We start from the raw sequence: 19138 nt of genomic DNA, 5'->3' as shown, positions 1-19138 counted from the left end.
ATATTTTTAAACCGATATGCTTCAGTAGTGACATGTTTCTCGGGTGGCTTATAGTTTGGGCTTAGGAAAGGTTAGAGACTGGTGTTATACTAACTTTGAAAATAGGTGCCTGAGGCAATAAAGTGGTATGACTTCGTCAGGAATGACGATGTGAGGAGAAGAACCCAACAGCCCCTCATACTGGAAGTCCTGAAGAGGAGAAGGTGGACATGGATGGGACATGTCCTTAGAATGCCACCTGAGAGCATCAACCCCTCATGTCTCTTCTTCCAACCCCGAGGATTCCAGCGCCCCGGAAGGCCGCTGACGGCCATTCACCGACTATACTCAGAGGAACTTCGAGACACCGGACTGACCTGGGAGGATGCCAAGGAGATGGCGCGTGACAGAGTGACTTGGAGACGTCTCGTGTTGGCCATATGCTCCGCCTAGAGAGCGAACATAGAAAGAAGAAGAAGAAGAAGTTATACTAACTTGATGTGTATGTCGGTGTATGAATCCGGAGTATGGGGAGCTTCCCTCCTCCAGCAGTGAGCTGGTCTTTCTCCGGGACCCCCTTCCCAGATTATCCCCCCTCCAACATCTCCCAAACTCTCTCCTCCGTCACCCTCTGCGAATGGAAAAAACAAATAAATAATCAAAATTTAAAAAAAAAAAAAAAAAATTAAAAAAGGCATATGAAAAAGTAAGTAATGTGAGTGGATCAAAACACAAAGTTTTTTTATTTCTCAAAATAATATATGATCCAAAAAGTCAATGCTTTCAATATTCAAAACATGAAAAAGTACCATTTTTTTCACCTAAACTATATATTTTTTTTTTTATGACACAGAAACTACCATAAAAATATTTTATTTATTGTTGTGGCATTCACTTTGTGGTAAGACATGATGAAAATGTAAAAGAAAAACACTTGTTTTTTAACACTCGAGTTTCTTTTATTATGAAATAATAAAATAAACTCAAGGGGTAAAAAAACAAGTGTTTTTCTTTTACAAGCCTTAATAATTATATAAATTTAAAAATATTAGAGCTCAGTGCAACACTTTTAGTGTAAGAATAGGTTTTTTTGCTGATTACATTTTTGGACATTTAATTTACAATTCTCTGCTTGTGAATTACTGAATTGTATTATAGTGCAGGCAAAAATCATAGCTAAACTGTAGCAACTGGACCGGGAGAGAGATAAAGAAGTTGTCCCAGACAACGCAGGCCCACAAGCTTTCGCCCTGATGGCACAAATAGAAGAAAAAGGAAAATTTATTGGAAATTAATAATAAAAACACTTACCATCTTCTGAAGGATATAAAGATGCTTCGGAATCCAAGTCATCAGTTCCCGCCTCCAACGGACTTTCATCCACTTCTCTGTAAAAACATAACAAATTAAAATGTTTGTTTCATTGACCTCACAGTGTTATTTTCCATGTCTAGAGAATACCACAATTTAAAAACACAAAGCACATATCGCTCACTCCTTTCAAGAACGTCATAAATAAAAAATTGTCAATTTTCAGTTGTGCATGTTTTCGGAATGCCCAGAAAATGTAATATATCCCAGCAAAAGCGGCATATTTTTAACTTAATATTTACCTGCTACAGGGCAGAAAGTGTTGTTTTTACATTTTGAAGAAAAGGTATTGTTTAATTATTTTTTTAAATATTTCAAATATTTTTCAAATGGAGAAAAAACATTCAGGTTTTACCTAAAAAGATCTATTGCCCAGTAAAAAGTTCAAAAAGTAACTTGATATTTATTTTTAATACATTGTATTATATTTTTTAACTTTAAAAACGTTCTCCTGAAAAATCAAGTTTTTTGATTTATGACGTTCTTGAAAGGAGTGAGCGATATGTACTTTTATTCGCCATAGTCTAACACTAAGGTTGAAACATATATGTAATTAAAACTTACTGTCCCGGTAATGTCTGGTATTTTTCATATATGGGTCCACCATCAATGGGGAAGATTTCTTCATGCAGAATTATGATATTCTTAATCAAGTCATTTATTTGATTTTGATATTGGACCTGGAAAGGAAAAAGACCTCAATGTAAATAGGACAGAATAACACAATGTGAAAATAAAATCTCCATGATGGGCATACCCAAATTCATGCAGAAGTTACAAAAGAAAACTTTTTGTAAAGTAAGAAATGCTACACCTGTGAATTTCAACTATTAATTCAAATCTCACCATAATTCTTTTAAAAAATCTGGACCCTCATATTCATAATAATTTTCATTAAAAAATACATGAGAAAGGAATACAATTATTTAACTGGAATAGACATGGGCGAATTAAATAATGACTGCTTAAAAAGAAGTTGCTGCTTAGTTTGGTTTTTTGATTCAATAACTTAAAACTAATGATGCTAATCAGAGTACAAATATGGTTGCGCATTATTGCCTTTTTTAGTTCCCGAAATATGAGTATTTGACAATTCGACATAAAAAACTTAAGCTGGAAAGAAATAAAAAGCAAGAAAAAGTAACAAACACTATTCCAATTGGATTAAACAGTTAACCATTTGTCAAACTTCTAATCTTGTCAAAAAAACATCCAAATTACATACTTTAAAAACATTGACCGTGAGAGTTTTTTTTTTGGTTGCCCCAATTCCTAATAAAGAAACTTCTACTATGAATTTAATATAGAGAAGTTGGAAAGTAGGGTACCTGGTCTTTATCTTCAGGAACCGGTATGAGTGTAGGCCCAAAGCAAATGGCAAGATTCCAGGGGTCCATCATGTTTTCTTCAGAGAACTCCGACAAACTGGAAATGAACACATTGCACTGTAGTCAATCCTTGCAACACATGTAATGGATGAATTTCACTTTCAGATTTGCTTAGAAATGTCTTAAATCAATCAATCTTTGATAACTTACTGATTCAGAAAGGCGAATAGATATCGCAGAAGCACCATCGTGGAACGCGGCATACCGCGGACAAACTCTCGCATCTTTTGTACAAATTCCGGCTTTGACTCCAATTCTGAAATATTCAAATAATCAAATCGATCATTTCATCTAAATTGATTTCTGCCAGGTACGGTAATACCACAGATAGTAAAGAGGGAAGCAATATTTTGTATGGGCCGGGTTTTTTTCAATTCCAAAAGTAGGTAACCAAAATTACTTTGTTGAAGGTGGGCCAACTGTCATACTTAGTTTTAGCATTTATTAATGCGCCCCTAATTCAATCCTGCACTCCGGTGTCTTGAAATATAATATATCTGATACGAGGGGCATATATAAAGTAAGGTCTCCAAGACCCGCGCGTTGCCGCACGCACCGCAACGCAACATCTGGCAACAATGTCGTGTTTATTGGTCTTTCCTCCACCCGCTGCATAAACAGCATCTCGGTAGCAAGCTCAGTTCTTGCTCTGATTGAAATTCATCGCCAATTGGAAGAAGAGTACTGTCTAAAGTAAATTTGGGCATTTTTTACTTTTTTCGTTTAAAAGTTTACCTTGCGTAATAAAATCATTAAATTATTATTTAATTTTAGGCACACTTTCTTAATGTGAAGACTAATGGGTACGTGGAACTTACGCGCCAAATCCATGTAGTGTTCAAAGTACACGATGGGGAAGAGCGGTTCCCGCAGTTCCCTCAAGTAGAGCTTGAGGACTCCCGCCACAGAGTTGATGTCGGAAGCATCGCTCACTGTGGCCAGCGGGTCGGCTCCCCTCTCGAACCATTCCCGGAGCGCTCCGATCTCCACCTGAGACCCGGACACTCGGAATATACCCTGGTGGTGCAGACCTAAAAAGGAAAGAGTTAAACATATTTTTAAAATATATATTGAATTTCTTGATGGAACTGCATTTGTATATAGTAAAAAAAAAAACAATTATATAGTTTTCCACATATATTTTACTTGACTAGTGACCGGGTTTCGTCATTGCCAACATCATCACCAGTCTAATTATTGTCGGTAATGACGAAACCCAGTCACTGGTCAAATAAAATATGTGAAAACAACTACAAATTTGTAATTTTATTGTATAAAAAATATATATATCTGACCGACTGAATTTTTTTTTAAAAAATCATAAAAATGATAAATGCTAAATTCTGTATTATGATTAACAAAACATCTGTTTTGTCAGTTTTCTGCATCCAATGATATATAGGATACAATAATATAATGTGTGTAGCACTGCATTAATGTAAAAGAACTTTGCATTGATCATAAATTACATGAAAGCAAAATGATTAATTGAACAATTCAAGTACCGTAGAACGGCGCCACTTAAACTTAGATGTGTTACTTGAGCCCAGTACAAAAAAAGAGATTTAAATCTGTATTTGGTCTACAATAATGAACGTATCGTGACAATAAGTGTCACCTGTCAGGGAAACAATGAATCATGTCGATACATTCATTATTGTAGACCACATACAGATCTAAATTTTTTTTTTGTACTGGGCTCAAGTAACACATCAAAGTTCAAGTAGCCCCGTTCTACGGTATCAGTGCAGGTTGACGTAAAAAACATTACAGTGGAAAAAAATGTGGAGTCTTTCGGGAGTCGACCCAGATTTCATACATAGTAGCCGAATGCAATAGCCACGTATACCACGAGACGGAAAAGCCATTATAAGATGGAAATATTTACCATAAAGGTTGATAACTCTGATGCAGGAAGTCACCACTAGCGGTAACTCTTGTCCAGTTGCCTCCAGATACTCCTCCAGGGATCCGGCAAACAGGCGCGGCTGGGATTGGCAGGAGCTGCCTCTTCCTATTCGTTTCCTGAAGAATTTAAAACAAAATATATAACCAAGATAATATTAAAGCACTGGAGCAATTCAAAGTTTATTAAACAGCTAAAACAAATTGTTATTTTTTGACATCTCATCAAAGATGAAGAAGAATATGGAACGTTTTGAATATTGAAAGCATCAACTTTGTGGATCATATTGATATATTATTTTGAGAAATAAAAGACTTTGTGTTTTGATCCACTCACATTTTTATTAGACTGAAAAATCACTAATATTTATTTTGACCCTCTTGGGAATCGAAGCATGGTAGCCTAGCGCGCTAACCACTACACTATGGAGGCGGACAACCCACATGAAATGTTTTCTCTAGAGTGATTTGAGTGTAAATATTGAACACAACCAAGAATCTCATAGTAGCAATGGATTGCCTGATACATAATTGCAAATAATGTGCCATTTACACGATCTTCAAAATAGACAGCTAAACTACATAATACCGAGGTATTATACCTGTGTCTCGGTGCTGGGTGGTGCTGGTTGGCGGTGAGCGCCGGCGGGGCCCCCGCCCGGGCTGCGCAGCCGATGCGCCCCCTCAGGAAGCCCCCCTTCGACTCCAACCGAGCTATTCGGCTGCTGCCCAGCAGGTATTCACGGAATTTCTGCATTCAAATTATCACATATAAAACTTCTGTTACTTTTTAACACTTATTAAACAGGTATTTTTTATGCCTGCGGAACGACGGGATTTGATAATTGTATACATATCATAGTCATACAGGAGAACGTGACCAAGTGCATATTAAAAAAAAAATGTGATCATTGACTGTTTGATATCTTGCTAGCTTAATATTGCCATGAAAAAAATCCCAAAGGATTTTAAACTTGGAAGTATAATATATTGACTTGTTAAAAATGACTAACTGCATTGATGTTTATTTTCTTGCCAAGCAAAAGTGACTTAAATGACCCTCCTGAACATTTTACGTTTTGGTAGTTAGTCACTTTCTCCTGTACGACTACAATATAGATATATAGACCTTAACAAAGGGTTGGTATATAATATTCATATAAAAACATTGGATAATTCCTTATTCTCCGCCATTGATATGAGGCCGACGCAAAAGGTAAAAATACCCTTACTGTCCTTAACCCTTTCCAGTCCCCCAAAATGAAAAAAAAAATATATATATATCTAAGTAGACAGTTACATTCCAATTGGAAGAAAAAATCACTTACAACATTTGAGTGTGTCCAAATACTTGTTCACAAAATCTGGATTATCTCCAATTACAGGAGTCATTTTCATATTATTTTTCGACATCTCATCAAAGCTGAAGAAGAATATGGAAGTCTGGGTATTTACGTAATCATTTCGTCAGCCCCGTAAATGCCCAGACTTCCATATTCTTCTTCATCTTTGATGAGATGTCAAAAAAAAAATCACTTGTCCTCATACTGTTGTAATAGATACGAGTGACAAAAATGTAAGCTTGTATTTTAAATAAATAATATTAATGATGAAAATAATGTCGAATAACATCCGACATGGGACCTGAGAGGAAAAAATCGATGTCGAATGAGATTCGACATTAAACTGGTAAGGGTTAAGCGTTTGAAAATGCCATAACTAGGCGAAACAATTATCACAATATTAATTTTTATGCGTTTTTTAATAAAATACAACTTAGTTGACAGAAAAAACAAAAAATTTGTGTTTGATTTAAAAATTAATACATAAATTAAAATGGAGTTCTACAAATTAAACGCCAAATCAATAAATAAGTTAAGCATCAATCGACCGAACGGGAAAAATACCTTTCACGAAAAGCATTTTTCAAACCCTTATCCGCACACCAATGGTGCATAGGGCACTGCATTATACAAACACAGTGTTATCTTGATCGTTAACACATGAAGGAAAGGTGATCAGCCCTCCGCTTCAGGTACCAGTCCAGGGTAATATTGAATAAATATTAGAGTGAAAAAATCACCTTTATTTATTTGACCCCCCCTGGGAATCGAACCAGGGACCTCCAGAACGGTAGCCGAGCGTGCCTACCATTACACTACGGAGGCGGACCAACGAAAAGCTATTTAGAAATATTACAACTAAAATAACAAAGACTGCCTTTACCTTTTCTTAATAATTAATATTGTAAGTTAAAAAATAAACTTTTTCTTCTAATAATAAATAAATATTTTATTGTTTATTATTGAAATGCTTTATTTTATTCCGAAGTGTTTTAAGACATATTATTTCGAGATTTAAGACAACCCAATAAAATAATTCGGGAATAACATGAATGGAAAAATGCCAGTTTACGGAATACTCAAATTCCAGGACACTTGCCGTGAGATAGAAGTCTTCAGTCTCCTGTCGGTCGGCTCGCGCCTTGAGGGCCACCTGCTCGGGCTGCTTGGGGAGGGGGGGCCCGCCCGACACGGTGCTGCTGGAGCCGACCGCGGAGCCCCCGTTCAGCACCGAGCCCCCGCCGCTGCCCCCGCACGACCCGTTCTGCTGCTCCCCGAACATCCAGCTCGTCTCCCAGTCCTTGGCGTCCACCTAAACAATTGACATAATACCTTTAACTATCCAAACACTGAGATATCAAATTATGAATTATGTAAGGAAGGTAATTCAAAACGGGTCTCAATGTTAGAATGTCCTTCCCTTATAAAATCTTGAGTAGGGGAAAATGGTCAATGTTGCATGTTACAATTAACAATTTCTTTTTCTTTTGCAGAATCACAATGTGTTAATGTACATAATATGGCTCCAGAGTATCTAAAAGAGCTGTGTATTTCAGACGACTTTTGAGAGACGTTGAGAGACGTCTCGCCTTTCCATCGGGCACAACAACTGCAATGGGCAAAGTGATTTTACTAGCTCGCAACCAACACACTAAATTCGGTGAGTGTGCCTTTGCTGTTGCGGGACCGAAGGCGTGGAATGCTTTTCCTTCAGTGGTTGGAAAAAGTGAGGGAGATGATCTTTATAAGAAAAAAAAACTAAAAACACATTTGTTTGTTTAAATCATTTCCACCATCTTCTTCTCCCCAATTCATTCACAGTAAAGCACCCTGAGGTAGTATTTTAGGGAAAAGGCACATCAAAAATAAACCAAATTTATTATTATAACCCATTGGCATACCAGCCACCAATATATGGCCCCTAAGAATATTTTACATTCGCATATCAACCGTTAAACATTGGCGGTTTAAGCCACACCTCCGTCCGTAAGTAGTTAATATTATAAAGTTACTTTCATGAGATATCTACCAATCAGTAAAGAAAACTTTTGGTCATGCATTATTCCTTATTATTTTTATACAAATTTATATACGGCACTTGACCAGAGATGTCCCTGTAAGGCTAAAATTATCATTTTGATTAAAATATCAACTATAATCAATTAAAATTCAAAACTCTACATCCCAGGCGTAATGTTTTACTGAGTTATTTTTTCAAGATTTCTTGTCAATTGATCACATTTCTGATCTAGACACTCAATGAAATACCATATTTATTAGTAAAACAGTAGTAGTTTATTTTTATAACTCGGTTTAATTTGAACGCTTTTGACATTTCAAAAGTATTATTCAAACATGTTTGTTCTCATTATATCAGGTGCAAAATATAAACGCCTCATTGTTTGACAAACCATGTCACCTCCCCTCTGGGCAGGGCAAATCTTTTACTTTCAGGGATACATTTAATTAGTTTATTTGTAAAAATACATATTTTTTAAAAACCGATATGCAGATGGGTTAAAAATTCAAAGGCTCTCTACAGCTAACACTAGAGATGGTATTTGGTCTTACCATCTGCAGGAGTGTGGTCTCTGCCGTCTCCAGGGTCTTCCAGACCTCGTCAGACTCGGTGCGCAGGTGGCGCACGCGCGCCTCGAGCTGAGCCAGGCGCGCCTCCATCTCCCCGCGCAGTGCCCGGGACACGCTGTCCTCCACGCCGTCCTGACCGATGGTCACCTCGCATTCCTGAAGACAAAAATCAAGGTCAAAAATTATCATAAACTACTATCACTTATCCATAGCTCATGGTGTATGAATAAGCTCAAGGTTAAAGACATTGCGAAAAGGAAAATAGCAGCAACGGTGAAGATGACATCTTTCATTAACCTGTTAACCGGGCGGTCCGCTGTCCAATTACGCAACTTGTAACGGGCGCGGATACTGATTCACTCCGTGTCTTAAATTCATGTCGAGACATGTATGGATGACTAATAATACCTTTGTTGTTCGATAAATATACCTCCATATATATAATATAATAAATATATATTTCAAGGACGTATTCATATGTTCTTCCCGTACCCAATATTGTTTACGTTTGACGTATTTATGCGTCCCGCCCGGTTAACAGTTTAAAAAAAAGGTGACATTCAGAATTCATAATTATTTTTTTTTACTTCAAAGGAATAACCTGCAAAGCCTTTACTTTTAGAGGCTTGTCTGCAGGTGGGATAGTAAGGATAGAGAAGGTAAATATGAAAAATGCATCACAAACACCCAGATCAATTGATAATAAATGCTTCTTGAATTTATTTTGCAATGGCGGGAATTAAACCCGCGATGCCATTTCGCAGTTGAGCGTCTACCCAACTACGCCACGGCGCCTGCCAAGTCATGTCAAATCAATTGGGTTTTATTACAGCGGTAAATTTTGGCAGTATTCTAAAGATATATGTCACCGTATTGATATGCTACATACCTCATCGCTCGGTTGCTGTCCCTGGAAAGCCAGCTTTTTGGGAATAACAAAAGCAGTATGGTGAGCCTCCAGGAATTTCTGTTTATCCAATCTGGAGTCCAGTGCGTTTATACAACCTGGAAAAACAAGCAAAAATACAACTTTAGGTGGTTGCGACATTTTTGTAGTTGTATACAAACAATGCATGATATAATACAAATAAATGGCCTGTTAAGGCACCGAGTGGCAGGCTTCCGGGAGAGGCTGATGAAGAGCTCCAACCTCATCATAAAGCGGCTTGTGGAGCACTGATGGGGGCTGGAAATGTGGCGGCACTGGAGCACACTGCTGCGTTTGCCAGCAAGCTGATTGATATTCATCTACTACATCTCTCCAAAAAAAAATTACTTTATTTTTAATTGTTTTTCTTCCACGGTTCCTTTTCTTAATTTTTTTTAATTTCTTTATTATTGTAATTTTGATTTCATTTTATAAAAAAAATGTTGTAAAACATATATGGCTGACTAAGTATTGCACCCACCACTTAGTCAAGCTGGAAAAAAGAGTTATTACTATTATATTATTATTATTATAAAAAACATGGTTCAAATCAATATCCAATGTATATTTTTATGAAAGTTGTATGATCTTTCATTGAGTTTTTCATACAAACCAAACCACCACACACGATTCATCCAATTTTTTATTGAGCGTGATTTAACTACGCAAAATATCTTGAATATTTAAGGTTCTTATAGCTTACTTGAAAGAGTATCAGCTCCTTGCTGCAGCGCCCTCGCTCTTCCTTCGTCAGCAGACACTTGCATCCTTAGTGCTCTTGATATGCAATTATGGAAACCAAGATCCATACACTAAAACACACCAAGAAAATATTTTTATTTCATGAAAAAGATAAAGAGAACTGAGATAGGTATGAAAAGCAACAAAGCCATTATATAATTTTAGATTGTAAGTTTATAGGTTTATCAAATTATAGTGCATTACTTACATCAATCAAGTCGGAGAGATCATCAACAAAGTACTTGTGTATGGTTGTGTTAGAAGCTTCCAGGCACAGCAAGTATTCATTCCTCGCCTTGAGTGCTTTCAATTTGGCATCAGTATATTTGATTTTCCTCTGAAAAAAAGGAAAATAAATTATAAATCATCGAGTCACCTATCTTGAATAGTAACATTCTTGTCGTGTTGCTCTCCCAAATACCTTTTAGATGCATTTATTGCGCTTTAGGCAATGTATGGTAATAGTATCAAGACTTATTTTTGTAAGGAAAGATCCGAGAGATCTAAAGATCTGGAAGAAGGCTGACCTCCTGATTGAACAGTATGAGAATGGTTTGGAAAGAGCACCAATATGTAGTATCTTGAGCTACAGTTTCCCGAAATTGAACAGTCCTGATGATAGTCCAAAGGTTTGTACTTTTATTTCTGTCCTTCGTTTACTAGGATTATGACAGGTCAAGGAAAAATATAACTTGTGAAAGGGATCCGTAATAGTGTCAATGAATAATGGTTGAGTGGGAAATGCAATGATTGAGCATTTTCTGTAAATGTCTGCACTGTTCCGTGTCTGTCTGCAGTGCTGGTCGGGTTAGTGGAGGAGTCTGTGTACCGGCCAACGTTGGGTATAAAATCGGATCTAACTGACTAACTGAACTAACTAACTACTAATCCCTTTCACTGCCTACACTAGGGCACTTCTAGCAAATTAGGTGGTGGTTTTACAAACTTGTATTCATTTAGATTGGCAGTGACAGGGATACTGAAAGATTTAAAATGTAAATTCACAGTAAAATTGGGATACAATTTAATTTCACATTTTCTATAAATTTTGCAACTTAGTTCATAAAACAAACAAAAAATTGCTTCACAAGAGAAAGTCTGTCAGGAAGCCTAGATGCTTCTGTATTAGATCTGGCAATGCGGTGGGACAGGTTTCAATAGTCCTGATGATAGGCGACCCCCAATAGAAGGTACCGAGAGAAGATGGCTTTGATTTAGACTATTTATTGGAGACTCGCGAGGATGAAAAGTTATGGACCGTCAACCAGTGAGATGGACAGACGGCATCGCCAAAATTGCTGGAAAGGACTGGTCGAGGAGGGCCCAAAATCGCAAGGAGTGTCAGGCAGTGAAGGGGACCTTCACCCATCAGTGGGTGGATGCGGATCGAAGACACATTTATTGGGTTTTTTCTTTTTAGATGGGAATTGCATTTATTATTTACCTTGCTTATTATGTACAAGGTTTATAGATCATTAAGTGGATTTTTGTTTCTTCAAACTACATTAGTATGTTTTCATTAATAATCTGTATTGGGAACAGGAGGGATAATCTAGTGTGGGCCAATCAGGAACTTCTCAGCATTTGCTCATTGCTGGGAGAAACCACGTAAAACTCCTCAGGAGAAGGCAGACTGTCATCAGCAGACCTTCCGTTACACTAGAAGAGGGTTCGGCATTTTGTTTCAAAGACAACAGCTGGAGACGCATTGCAGGAGCCTAGGTGAGGACCTATCCGAGGTGGTATCATACATGATAAAGATAGTGAAGGACATTGGTAACATAAACCAAGCAAGGACATTTATTGGGTTTGCCCCTTTTCTCACCTTTTCGACCTCCTTGTCGAGCGTCCTCGCCTTCTTGGAGGCGGGCTTGGCGGGCGCGGCGGCGGCGGCGGCGGGCGGCGCGGCGGCGGGCAGCAGGCGCGCGCGCTGCGCCTCCGCGCCGCGCAGCTTGGCCTCGGCCGCGCGCCACTCGGCGCCGTACTGCTGGAAGGTCTTCATGGCCGCGTGCAGCTCGTGCAGCACGCGCAGGATCTCCTCGTGCGTCTCGTACGCCACCTCGCGACACTGCACAAAAGAGACAAAACTGTTAGATTCCGATTATTCTTCATCTTTCCAGTCTTGCTCAGCACTGACCATTGCGCCCTGCAGAGATGTATAGAACTTGGTGTGACAGTTCATCTCCATTCCTTTAACAGGTTGTTTGCGGGAAACACTCAAAAGCATATTTCACATACTGTCGGTAGAGAGCGGGCGATGCTTATAAGCGTTCTATTTGCTTACTTTTTGTAGGGCGCGAAAAATGCCAAAAAACGCTATACAGATCAGTATTGGGTTTGCGGTTACTTAAAATTAGTATACATACGACCCTAATTACAATAGTATACTAATTAGGGTCAGGATTGATGAAAAAACCGCCCGACAACAATGTTTAAGAAGATCGCGTTAAGTCCTTTATTTGAGCTGTCCATCTCATAGAAGGCTGTCACTTTCCTCACTTTTCCTTGGCTGTCCCTATCGCTACAAAGCTATGAGCTTCAAAACAGAAAATAGTGCTTCGAGTTTTACCAAAACAGCCCATTTTTTGAAGATGACGACGTTTGCGTGTCTCACAGTCCAAGCAAGCATCTCCAAAGCATATGCCTCCATATTGATTCATTTCAAATCAAATGTTACAATTGCGGTGACTCGAGTAGGTCCCTACCATTGACAACAAACGTACCAAGTTCCAAGCACTGACAAACTTTTCACGTTGGCAATGTGACAAGTTTGTCAGTGCTGGCAACATTGTAAGTTTGCTTTCGATGGTAGGGACCTACTCCAGTGACCACACCAGATTGGTTTTCTCAACACTCACCCTGCGGTAGACTCGCTGGACATCTTCCATGACGGTGGCCAGTCGAGCCACGAGGTGGGTGGAGTGCAGGTCGGCCAGGGTAGCGTGGTCCCTGGCCAGGGCGCGTGCACCGGCCACCAGCTGCTGATAGCAGCTGTATGAAGAGAACAGCGGCCATTGCTCACGCCTGAAATAAAATTGAACAAATTTTAGCATTGCCTACATTTTAGCATTGACTACAGTCGTTACCACATCAAGATAGATCCTTGTCTGGGAGCAAGATATATAATGCTGAACAAATAGGGGAATTAAACCAAATATAATGTTGATTTGAAGTTATAGGTTTTATTTATTTTTTATTATTATTTTTTTTTATTATTTTTTTGGGATTTTTACAGCCACTACAAAACAATATACAACAACAATTAACAAATCTACAGCCAATTAAAAAAATCCACCAATAATGCTATTCTTATGAAAGTAATGTTGGTTGGGGTGAGTGTGTGTGTGTGTGTGTGTGTATAGTACCTATTCCATGTCAACATAAATCATGTTTTACATTATACCATGTTTTACATGAAAAAATATGGAAGTCTGACCATACCAGGGCTTGCGACCTAGCATTTGTCTGGTTTAAGTGATGACTTTATACACTTGTGCAACGTTCGCCATTCTGCCCATTATTGAACATATTGCAATAATTTTTGGAACTTATGAACATGCGATGATCTTGGATCCCTTTCACATGTTGGTTTTTCTACTGAGGGACGAAGTGTCGGCCTCTCTCCATACATCCTCCCCCCCCCCCCTAATTAATCAGCATAGAGTTTTTATTCCTTAATAATATTTTGAAAATTTTCCTCTAAGCGCTGACAAAAAAATCCCCCAGGACTCTATAACCGCAGTGGGTGGATAGTGGGTTTCAAAAAAGTAACCAACAGTGATCGCTTAAGCCAGTCAAACACCAGGGATGCCATGAGATGCTCAGACTTCCATATTCTTTCATAAAAAGGGAAGAATGATACGTGTTTCATATCGAGTTGACACCTTTACAATGGATCAATTTCATGATGTGTTATTATTGGCTAATAAATTAATATTTAAATCACAAGACCATCGGTAACATTCTTATTGAAATCTGTATAGAAGTAAGGGAGATATTAATGTTTAAACTTTAGATATTTGAATAAAACGAAAAACGGACACCGCTATACGTCATCAAATTTTACGTCATCGGGTGTGTTATGCGGTGTATCCCAAAATGTCTCCGCTTTATAGAGAATATATTAAAATAAGTCCATCGCTTTTGTGACGTCATTCATTACAAACATACGAAAGCAACGTTTTTACGAAGGCAAATTTTCCCAAAGAAAATATTGATTTTATCGGCTGTTATAATTTTGTCTGCCTCCGTAGTGTAATGGTAAGCACGCTCGGTTATCGTACTGGAGGTCCCGGGTTCGATTCCCAGGGAGGGTCAAATAAATATAAGGGATTTTTTCACTCTAATATATATTCAATATTACCCTGGACTGGTATCTGACGTGGAGGGCTGATCACCTTTCCTTCATGTTAATGATCAAGATAACACTGCGTTTATATGATGCAGTGCCCTATGCACCATTGGGGTGCGGCTAAGGGTTAGAATGGAATGTTCTAAACACAAAACGAGTCTAATACAATCCTTTATAGGTTGAGCACGTTAAATTAGATATTCTTCCGTCTGCAAATGATCCATTGAAATGAGAAGGTTTATACCAAGGGTGGAATTTAAAACAAAACCAACATGCCTGATATGCAATGATTATGTTTCTATCTTGAAAAAGTATAACATTAAACGGCATAACGAGGCTAAACATGCAAATAAGCAAAAAGTACCTAATATATATAAGTATATATTTATCTTGTTTGCTTTGAATAATAAATTTTATTTTACGGCCCGGTAGGATATCTCATTTCTAAAATTTGGCCCGGCTACTAAAAATGTTGGCCACCCATGGTTTATACTGACTTGTTCCTCTGCTCTTTGTGTCGCAGCTGCAGCCCCTTGGCCAGCTTATCCAGCCCCCGGCTGTAGTCCAGCTCCACCTCGGCCCTCCGTCTGAAGAACTCCTGCAGCTCGGCGGCCAGGGCCACCTGCGCCTCCACGCGCGCGTCCAGCCATCGCAGCTGCTCGTTCAGCTGTGCGCGAATATCTGAAAACACACAAAAAAATACTTGGATAAATCATTCTGGAGTAGGTACTGAAAATGACCAAGAATAAGCCGCGGGAAGAGCCGCTTTGATTAGAAGATTACTAGCAAAAAGAGACAGCGGTGAAAAAACTTTAAAAAAAATTATACATAAGTAATACTAAAAAAATCGTTGACGTCCAAGGATTCAATGATAAACTAGTGTAGGTATAGCGAAAGCTGAAAATGTTTAATGTTTTGGATAATTTACATAGGTCCATATTCGTAAAATACTACCTCAAGGGCGCTTTTAAGGACGTGGATGATGATAAAGATTTATAAAATATAGAATGATAATAATGGCGAAATGATTTTTTTAAACCATAGTGATGGCAAAACAATAAAATAAAATAAAACGATAATAATGACAAAACGACAATGATAAATTAAAAAGAAGCGATAATAATGGAAAAATATTTTTTTGAAAAAGGAAGATAAAAATGGCAAAATAATAAAAAAAAAAAAAACGGTAGTAATGGTCGCGTGAACATCGTTTAACATGTTCATAAATTTGCGTCAAAAAATGAGAAGTAACTTGCAGATGGGTCGGTAAATTGGGTCCCCTGGGCATGTTGAAAACAGCTATTAAAAGCGTCTGCATTTTACGAAATATGCACTTTATGAGACAGCTCCAAATTGACTGCAGCTTGGAACTCCCTCCATAAATCCAGAATCCGAACGTGTTACTTCGGATTCTGGATTTATTACGTATCGAGAGCATCTCATCATTGAAACAGGACATTGGCTCATTCAATCCCTATTTTTGGATACGGCCGGATTACTTTGGAGAAAAGTAATATTTGTTTTATTTTTTTTCTTTTATATATTTTTTTCTGCTCTGGGACTCGAATCTGGGCTTTCTTATGTCGATCTTCTAAGCTTAATATACTCTGATCTTTTTCGAGGCCGTTCAGATGCTGATAGCGTTTTCTCTGGATTATTGCGCCGTGTATCCACACTGATGATAGGTATCGGAATGCGATCCGAAACGTCAGCAAGAAAGGCCAACAGAAACACATAAAAAGTTAAATACTGATAAAACATTAATTAATATTATGCTTTCCCAAGATTCCTCATCATTATAGTCTATGTTCCTATTAAAGCATGTCACAACTCTTTACCCCCCCCCCCCTGCCTCTATTTATTACCCCACCCGCCTCTACCAATATCTGAATGATTTTTCGCTCGTTATTTTTGCGATCACCTGTCGATGAAAACATCTGTAGTTTTCGTAACTAGTGGTGTGAAATAAACTCAATTGGTGGTCTAATACAAGTATTTTATTAATTTTTAATAATCAACATGTCCTTCCACAAAGTTAATGCCAAGTCGATAAATAATATGATATTCAACACTCTCCTTATCATTCATCGTTCACTTTGTGTAATACCACTTTAGTAAACACTAATTCGTGACTACCGGTTTCGGATAATCATTCCATCAGGTCAATAAAATGAAATTGTTACTGTCTGACATTTAAACAAATATATTTTCTCTTACGTGGTATTACACAAAGTGAACGATGAATTATACGGAGTGTTATATTACCATATCACAAAGTTAACAATGCTTTTAATATACAAGGAATGTGATATTCGTTCAATTCACCAACGGTCATGCGACACGTCTCCTACAAGTACAACAAAATTCGTTCTAATTGAAGACGGTATGTTGATAACAATTTCAACCGGAAAACGGATACAAACATCTCTTTTCACACTTTCAACACTTTTCTAACGGCATTACTCGTACTTTACTCGATAGCACAATGTATAAAATAACCGGAATTAAAATAAGAACAGGAAGCAGGCAGTAATGTGTACTTACTGTAAATGCACATAACATGTGAGAATCATATATAAATGTGTGTTAAAACACTTTCTTGTTTGAGAAAATGAAAATTTAAAAAAATGCAACTGAAAATTCTCAAGGTCCGTCTACGGAAACATGAAATCCAAACTATGGTATACGAGAATACAGATTCTGTTCTTAGGCGATCTCTTAGTACACGTTTTTTATATAACACGAAATAGAAAATAATACAATTCTCTTTTTACACACATCACTTTGATTTACACGATAAAAACACTAAGTCTCCATTTTCATTTATTTAGGTTCACATTGTGCACACAGTTTTATAAACGTACAATTTACAATTTTATATATGTATCGCTGCTTCAATATACTTAAATAGGCTTACCCATTCCAACGTAGAACCGAAAATACAAATTACGAGTATTTACGCATGTATAGATATTTTAACATATGTTACGATATCGAGTAAAACAGATGTGTAACTACTTTAAAAAATATAAAAAGAAACGATCAAAATATCTGTGTACATACGAGTATATCATTGACATTTAGAAAATAATTAATAAATAAAATAACCACCAGAAAAAAAATTATGAGGCATAAGTATTTAGTTTTTTTAAACGAAAGAAGATGAAAATCTAATCATCTCAGAACGTACGACTTGGCTTTTGGCTGACTTAACGTCCAGTATTCGCCAGGTCGCAAATTAATTCTCTCGAAATCCAGGTAACATTTTACGTAACTGATTTTTTTAACATCGTTTTTCCATTGAAAAAATCAGTTTTTCTACGAAATAAGTATATGAGTTTGAAAAGAAAAGAGTTATTGAAAGGAAGGGAGTTAAAAAACCTTTTTTTCTGTACATAAAGGTATTTTAAAAAACAAAAAATTATCCAATATACATTATTTAAAAAAAAATCGGGCGTGAAGAGACGTATAACTACTCCAGTGGTCGGCCGGTGATTGAATTCTGTGTTCGCGTTGTATCCCCTTAAGTGGTATACACATTTGTAACGTAAACCATTATGTCCATTATTGAACATCCATATTGCATTAATTCTTTGAAAAATACACTATTCTACAGTTATGCCTTTTGCTGTAAACCTATGCCAAGAAATTTCACATAGATTCTAACTAAAAGCTCAAAACAATTTCCACGTAAGCATATTGGAATGAAAATGATCATTCATCGTTACATTTAGAGTTATGCATAACAGTTTTCCTAAACTACAAGAATTTGCCATTATGTAGTTCCGAGAATTCCTTCCCACAAACTCTGGGAACGGGAATATGAAAACACAACATGTGGGTAAATTAAATCAGCCAGTTTCTATGGCAGAGAACACTCACCGCTAGCATTGACATTCCGTGAATCGATAGAAATGATATACAAGACAAAACGTAGCAATTTTAATAGCCATAGAAAAGATGGTTAGGCTTATTTGGTCAGGAATGCTTCTTCCACAATCTATAATATATAAATAAAAATTTCAATTTTTTTTTAACATCTCAACATAGATGAAAAAGAATATGGAAGTCTGGGTATTTACAGGGCTTATGACCTGTCACATGCTGGTTAAGTGATCACTCAACACACGTGCAACATTCACCATATAAAATTATGACACAACATTGCATTGTAATGCGTGTTTTTACCTATATAAATAAAAATGTAAATGTTAGTTCTAGACCAGTGACTGTGACCTGTGACAGGTAAAAACCCGTTTTTTTAGAAAAAACAGATTTTTATCGCAATGGCAGCGCCATCTGTTTAACGTAAATACTTTTTGCTTCTTGACAGTTTTTTATTGCATTGTTGTGCCTTGGGTTTATAATATATTTTCATTGCTTCACAAGTACAGTGGAACGTCTCCTAACGAGTAATTCGCATAACGCGCAAATAAAAATTTGAAAAAGTTGCCCCCTTAACGAGCGATGATTCGCATAATGAGTAATTCGGAGAGAAAGGGTAAGTCCCTAACGGTTGGAGAAAAAAGTACCAATAAAAAGT

General features: G+C 37.3%; 1 protein-coding gene across 5 annotated transcripts in view; it reads right to left on the bottom strand.

The window, feature by feature from the left end:
- Window positions 1–19138, bottom strand: part of LOC148301751 (SLIT-ROBO Rho GTPase-activating protein 1-like) — a 176694-nt gene that overhangs the window by 10864 nt on the left and 146692 nt on the right. For all 5 annotated transcript variants that reach the window (XM_088272773.1, XM_088272776.1, XM_088272777.1 and 2 more), the window contains 16 exons: window positions 15093–15276; window positions 13103–13268; window positions 12070–12312; window positions 10453–10581; window positions 10207–10315; window positions 9465–9580; window positions 8558–8731; window positions 7086–7298; window positions 5246–5394; window positions 4627–4763; window positions 3557–3769; window positions 2889–2994; window positions 2679–2775; window positions 1915–2030; window positions 1291–1367; window positions 475–610 (listed from right to left, as the gene is read on the bottom strand). In XM_088272773.1, the coding sequence (XP_088128899.1) occupies window positions 475–610; window positions 1291–1367; window positions 1915–2030; window positions 2679–2775; window positions 2889–2994; window positions 3557–3769; window positions 4627–4763; window positions 5246–5394; window positions 7086–7298; window positions 8558–8731; window positions 9465–9580; window positions 10207–10315; window positions 10453–10581; window positions 12070–12312; window positions 13103–13268; window positions 15093–15276 (2365 nt within the window). The remainder of the gene's footprint in view (window positions 1–474; window positions 611–1290; window positions 1368–1914; window positions 2031–2678; window positions 2776–2888; window positions 2995–3556; window positions 3770–4626; window positions 4764–5245; window positions 5395–7085; window positions 7299–8557; window positions 8732–9464; window positions 9581–10206; window positions 10316–10452; window positions 10582–12069; window positions 12313–13102; window positions 13269–15092; window positions 15277–19138) is intronic.

This window comes from Brachycentrus maculatus, unplaced genomic scaffold (assembly GCF_059751285.1).
Source record: "Brachycentrus maculatus isolate JH-2025_06_01 unplaced genomic scaffold, ASM5975128v1 h1tg000522l, whole genome shotgun sequence".
Lineage (NCBI taxonomy): Eukaryota > Metazoa > Arthropoda > Insecta > Trichoptera > Brachycentridae > Brachycentrus > Brachycentrus maculatus.
This window is presented reverse-complemented; position numbering and strand designations above follow the sequence as displayed.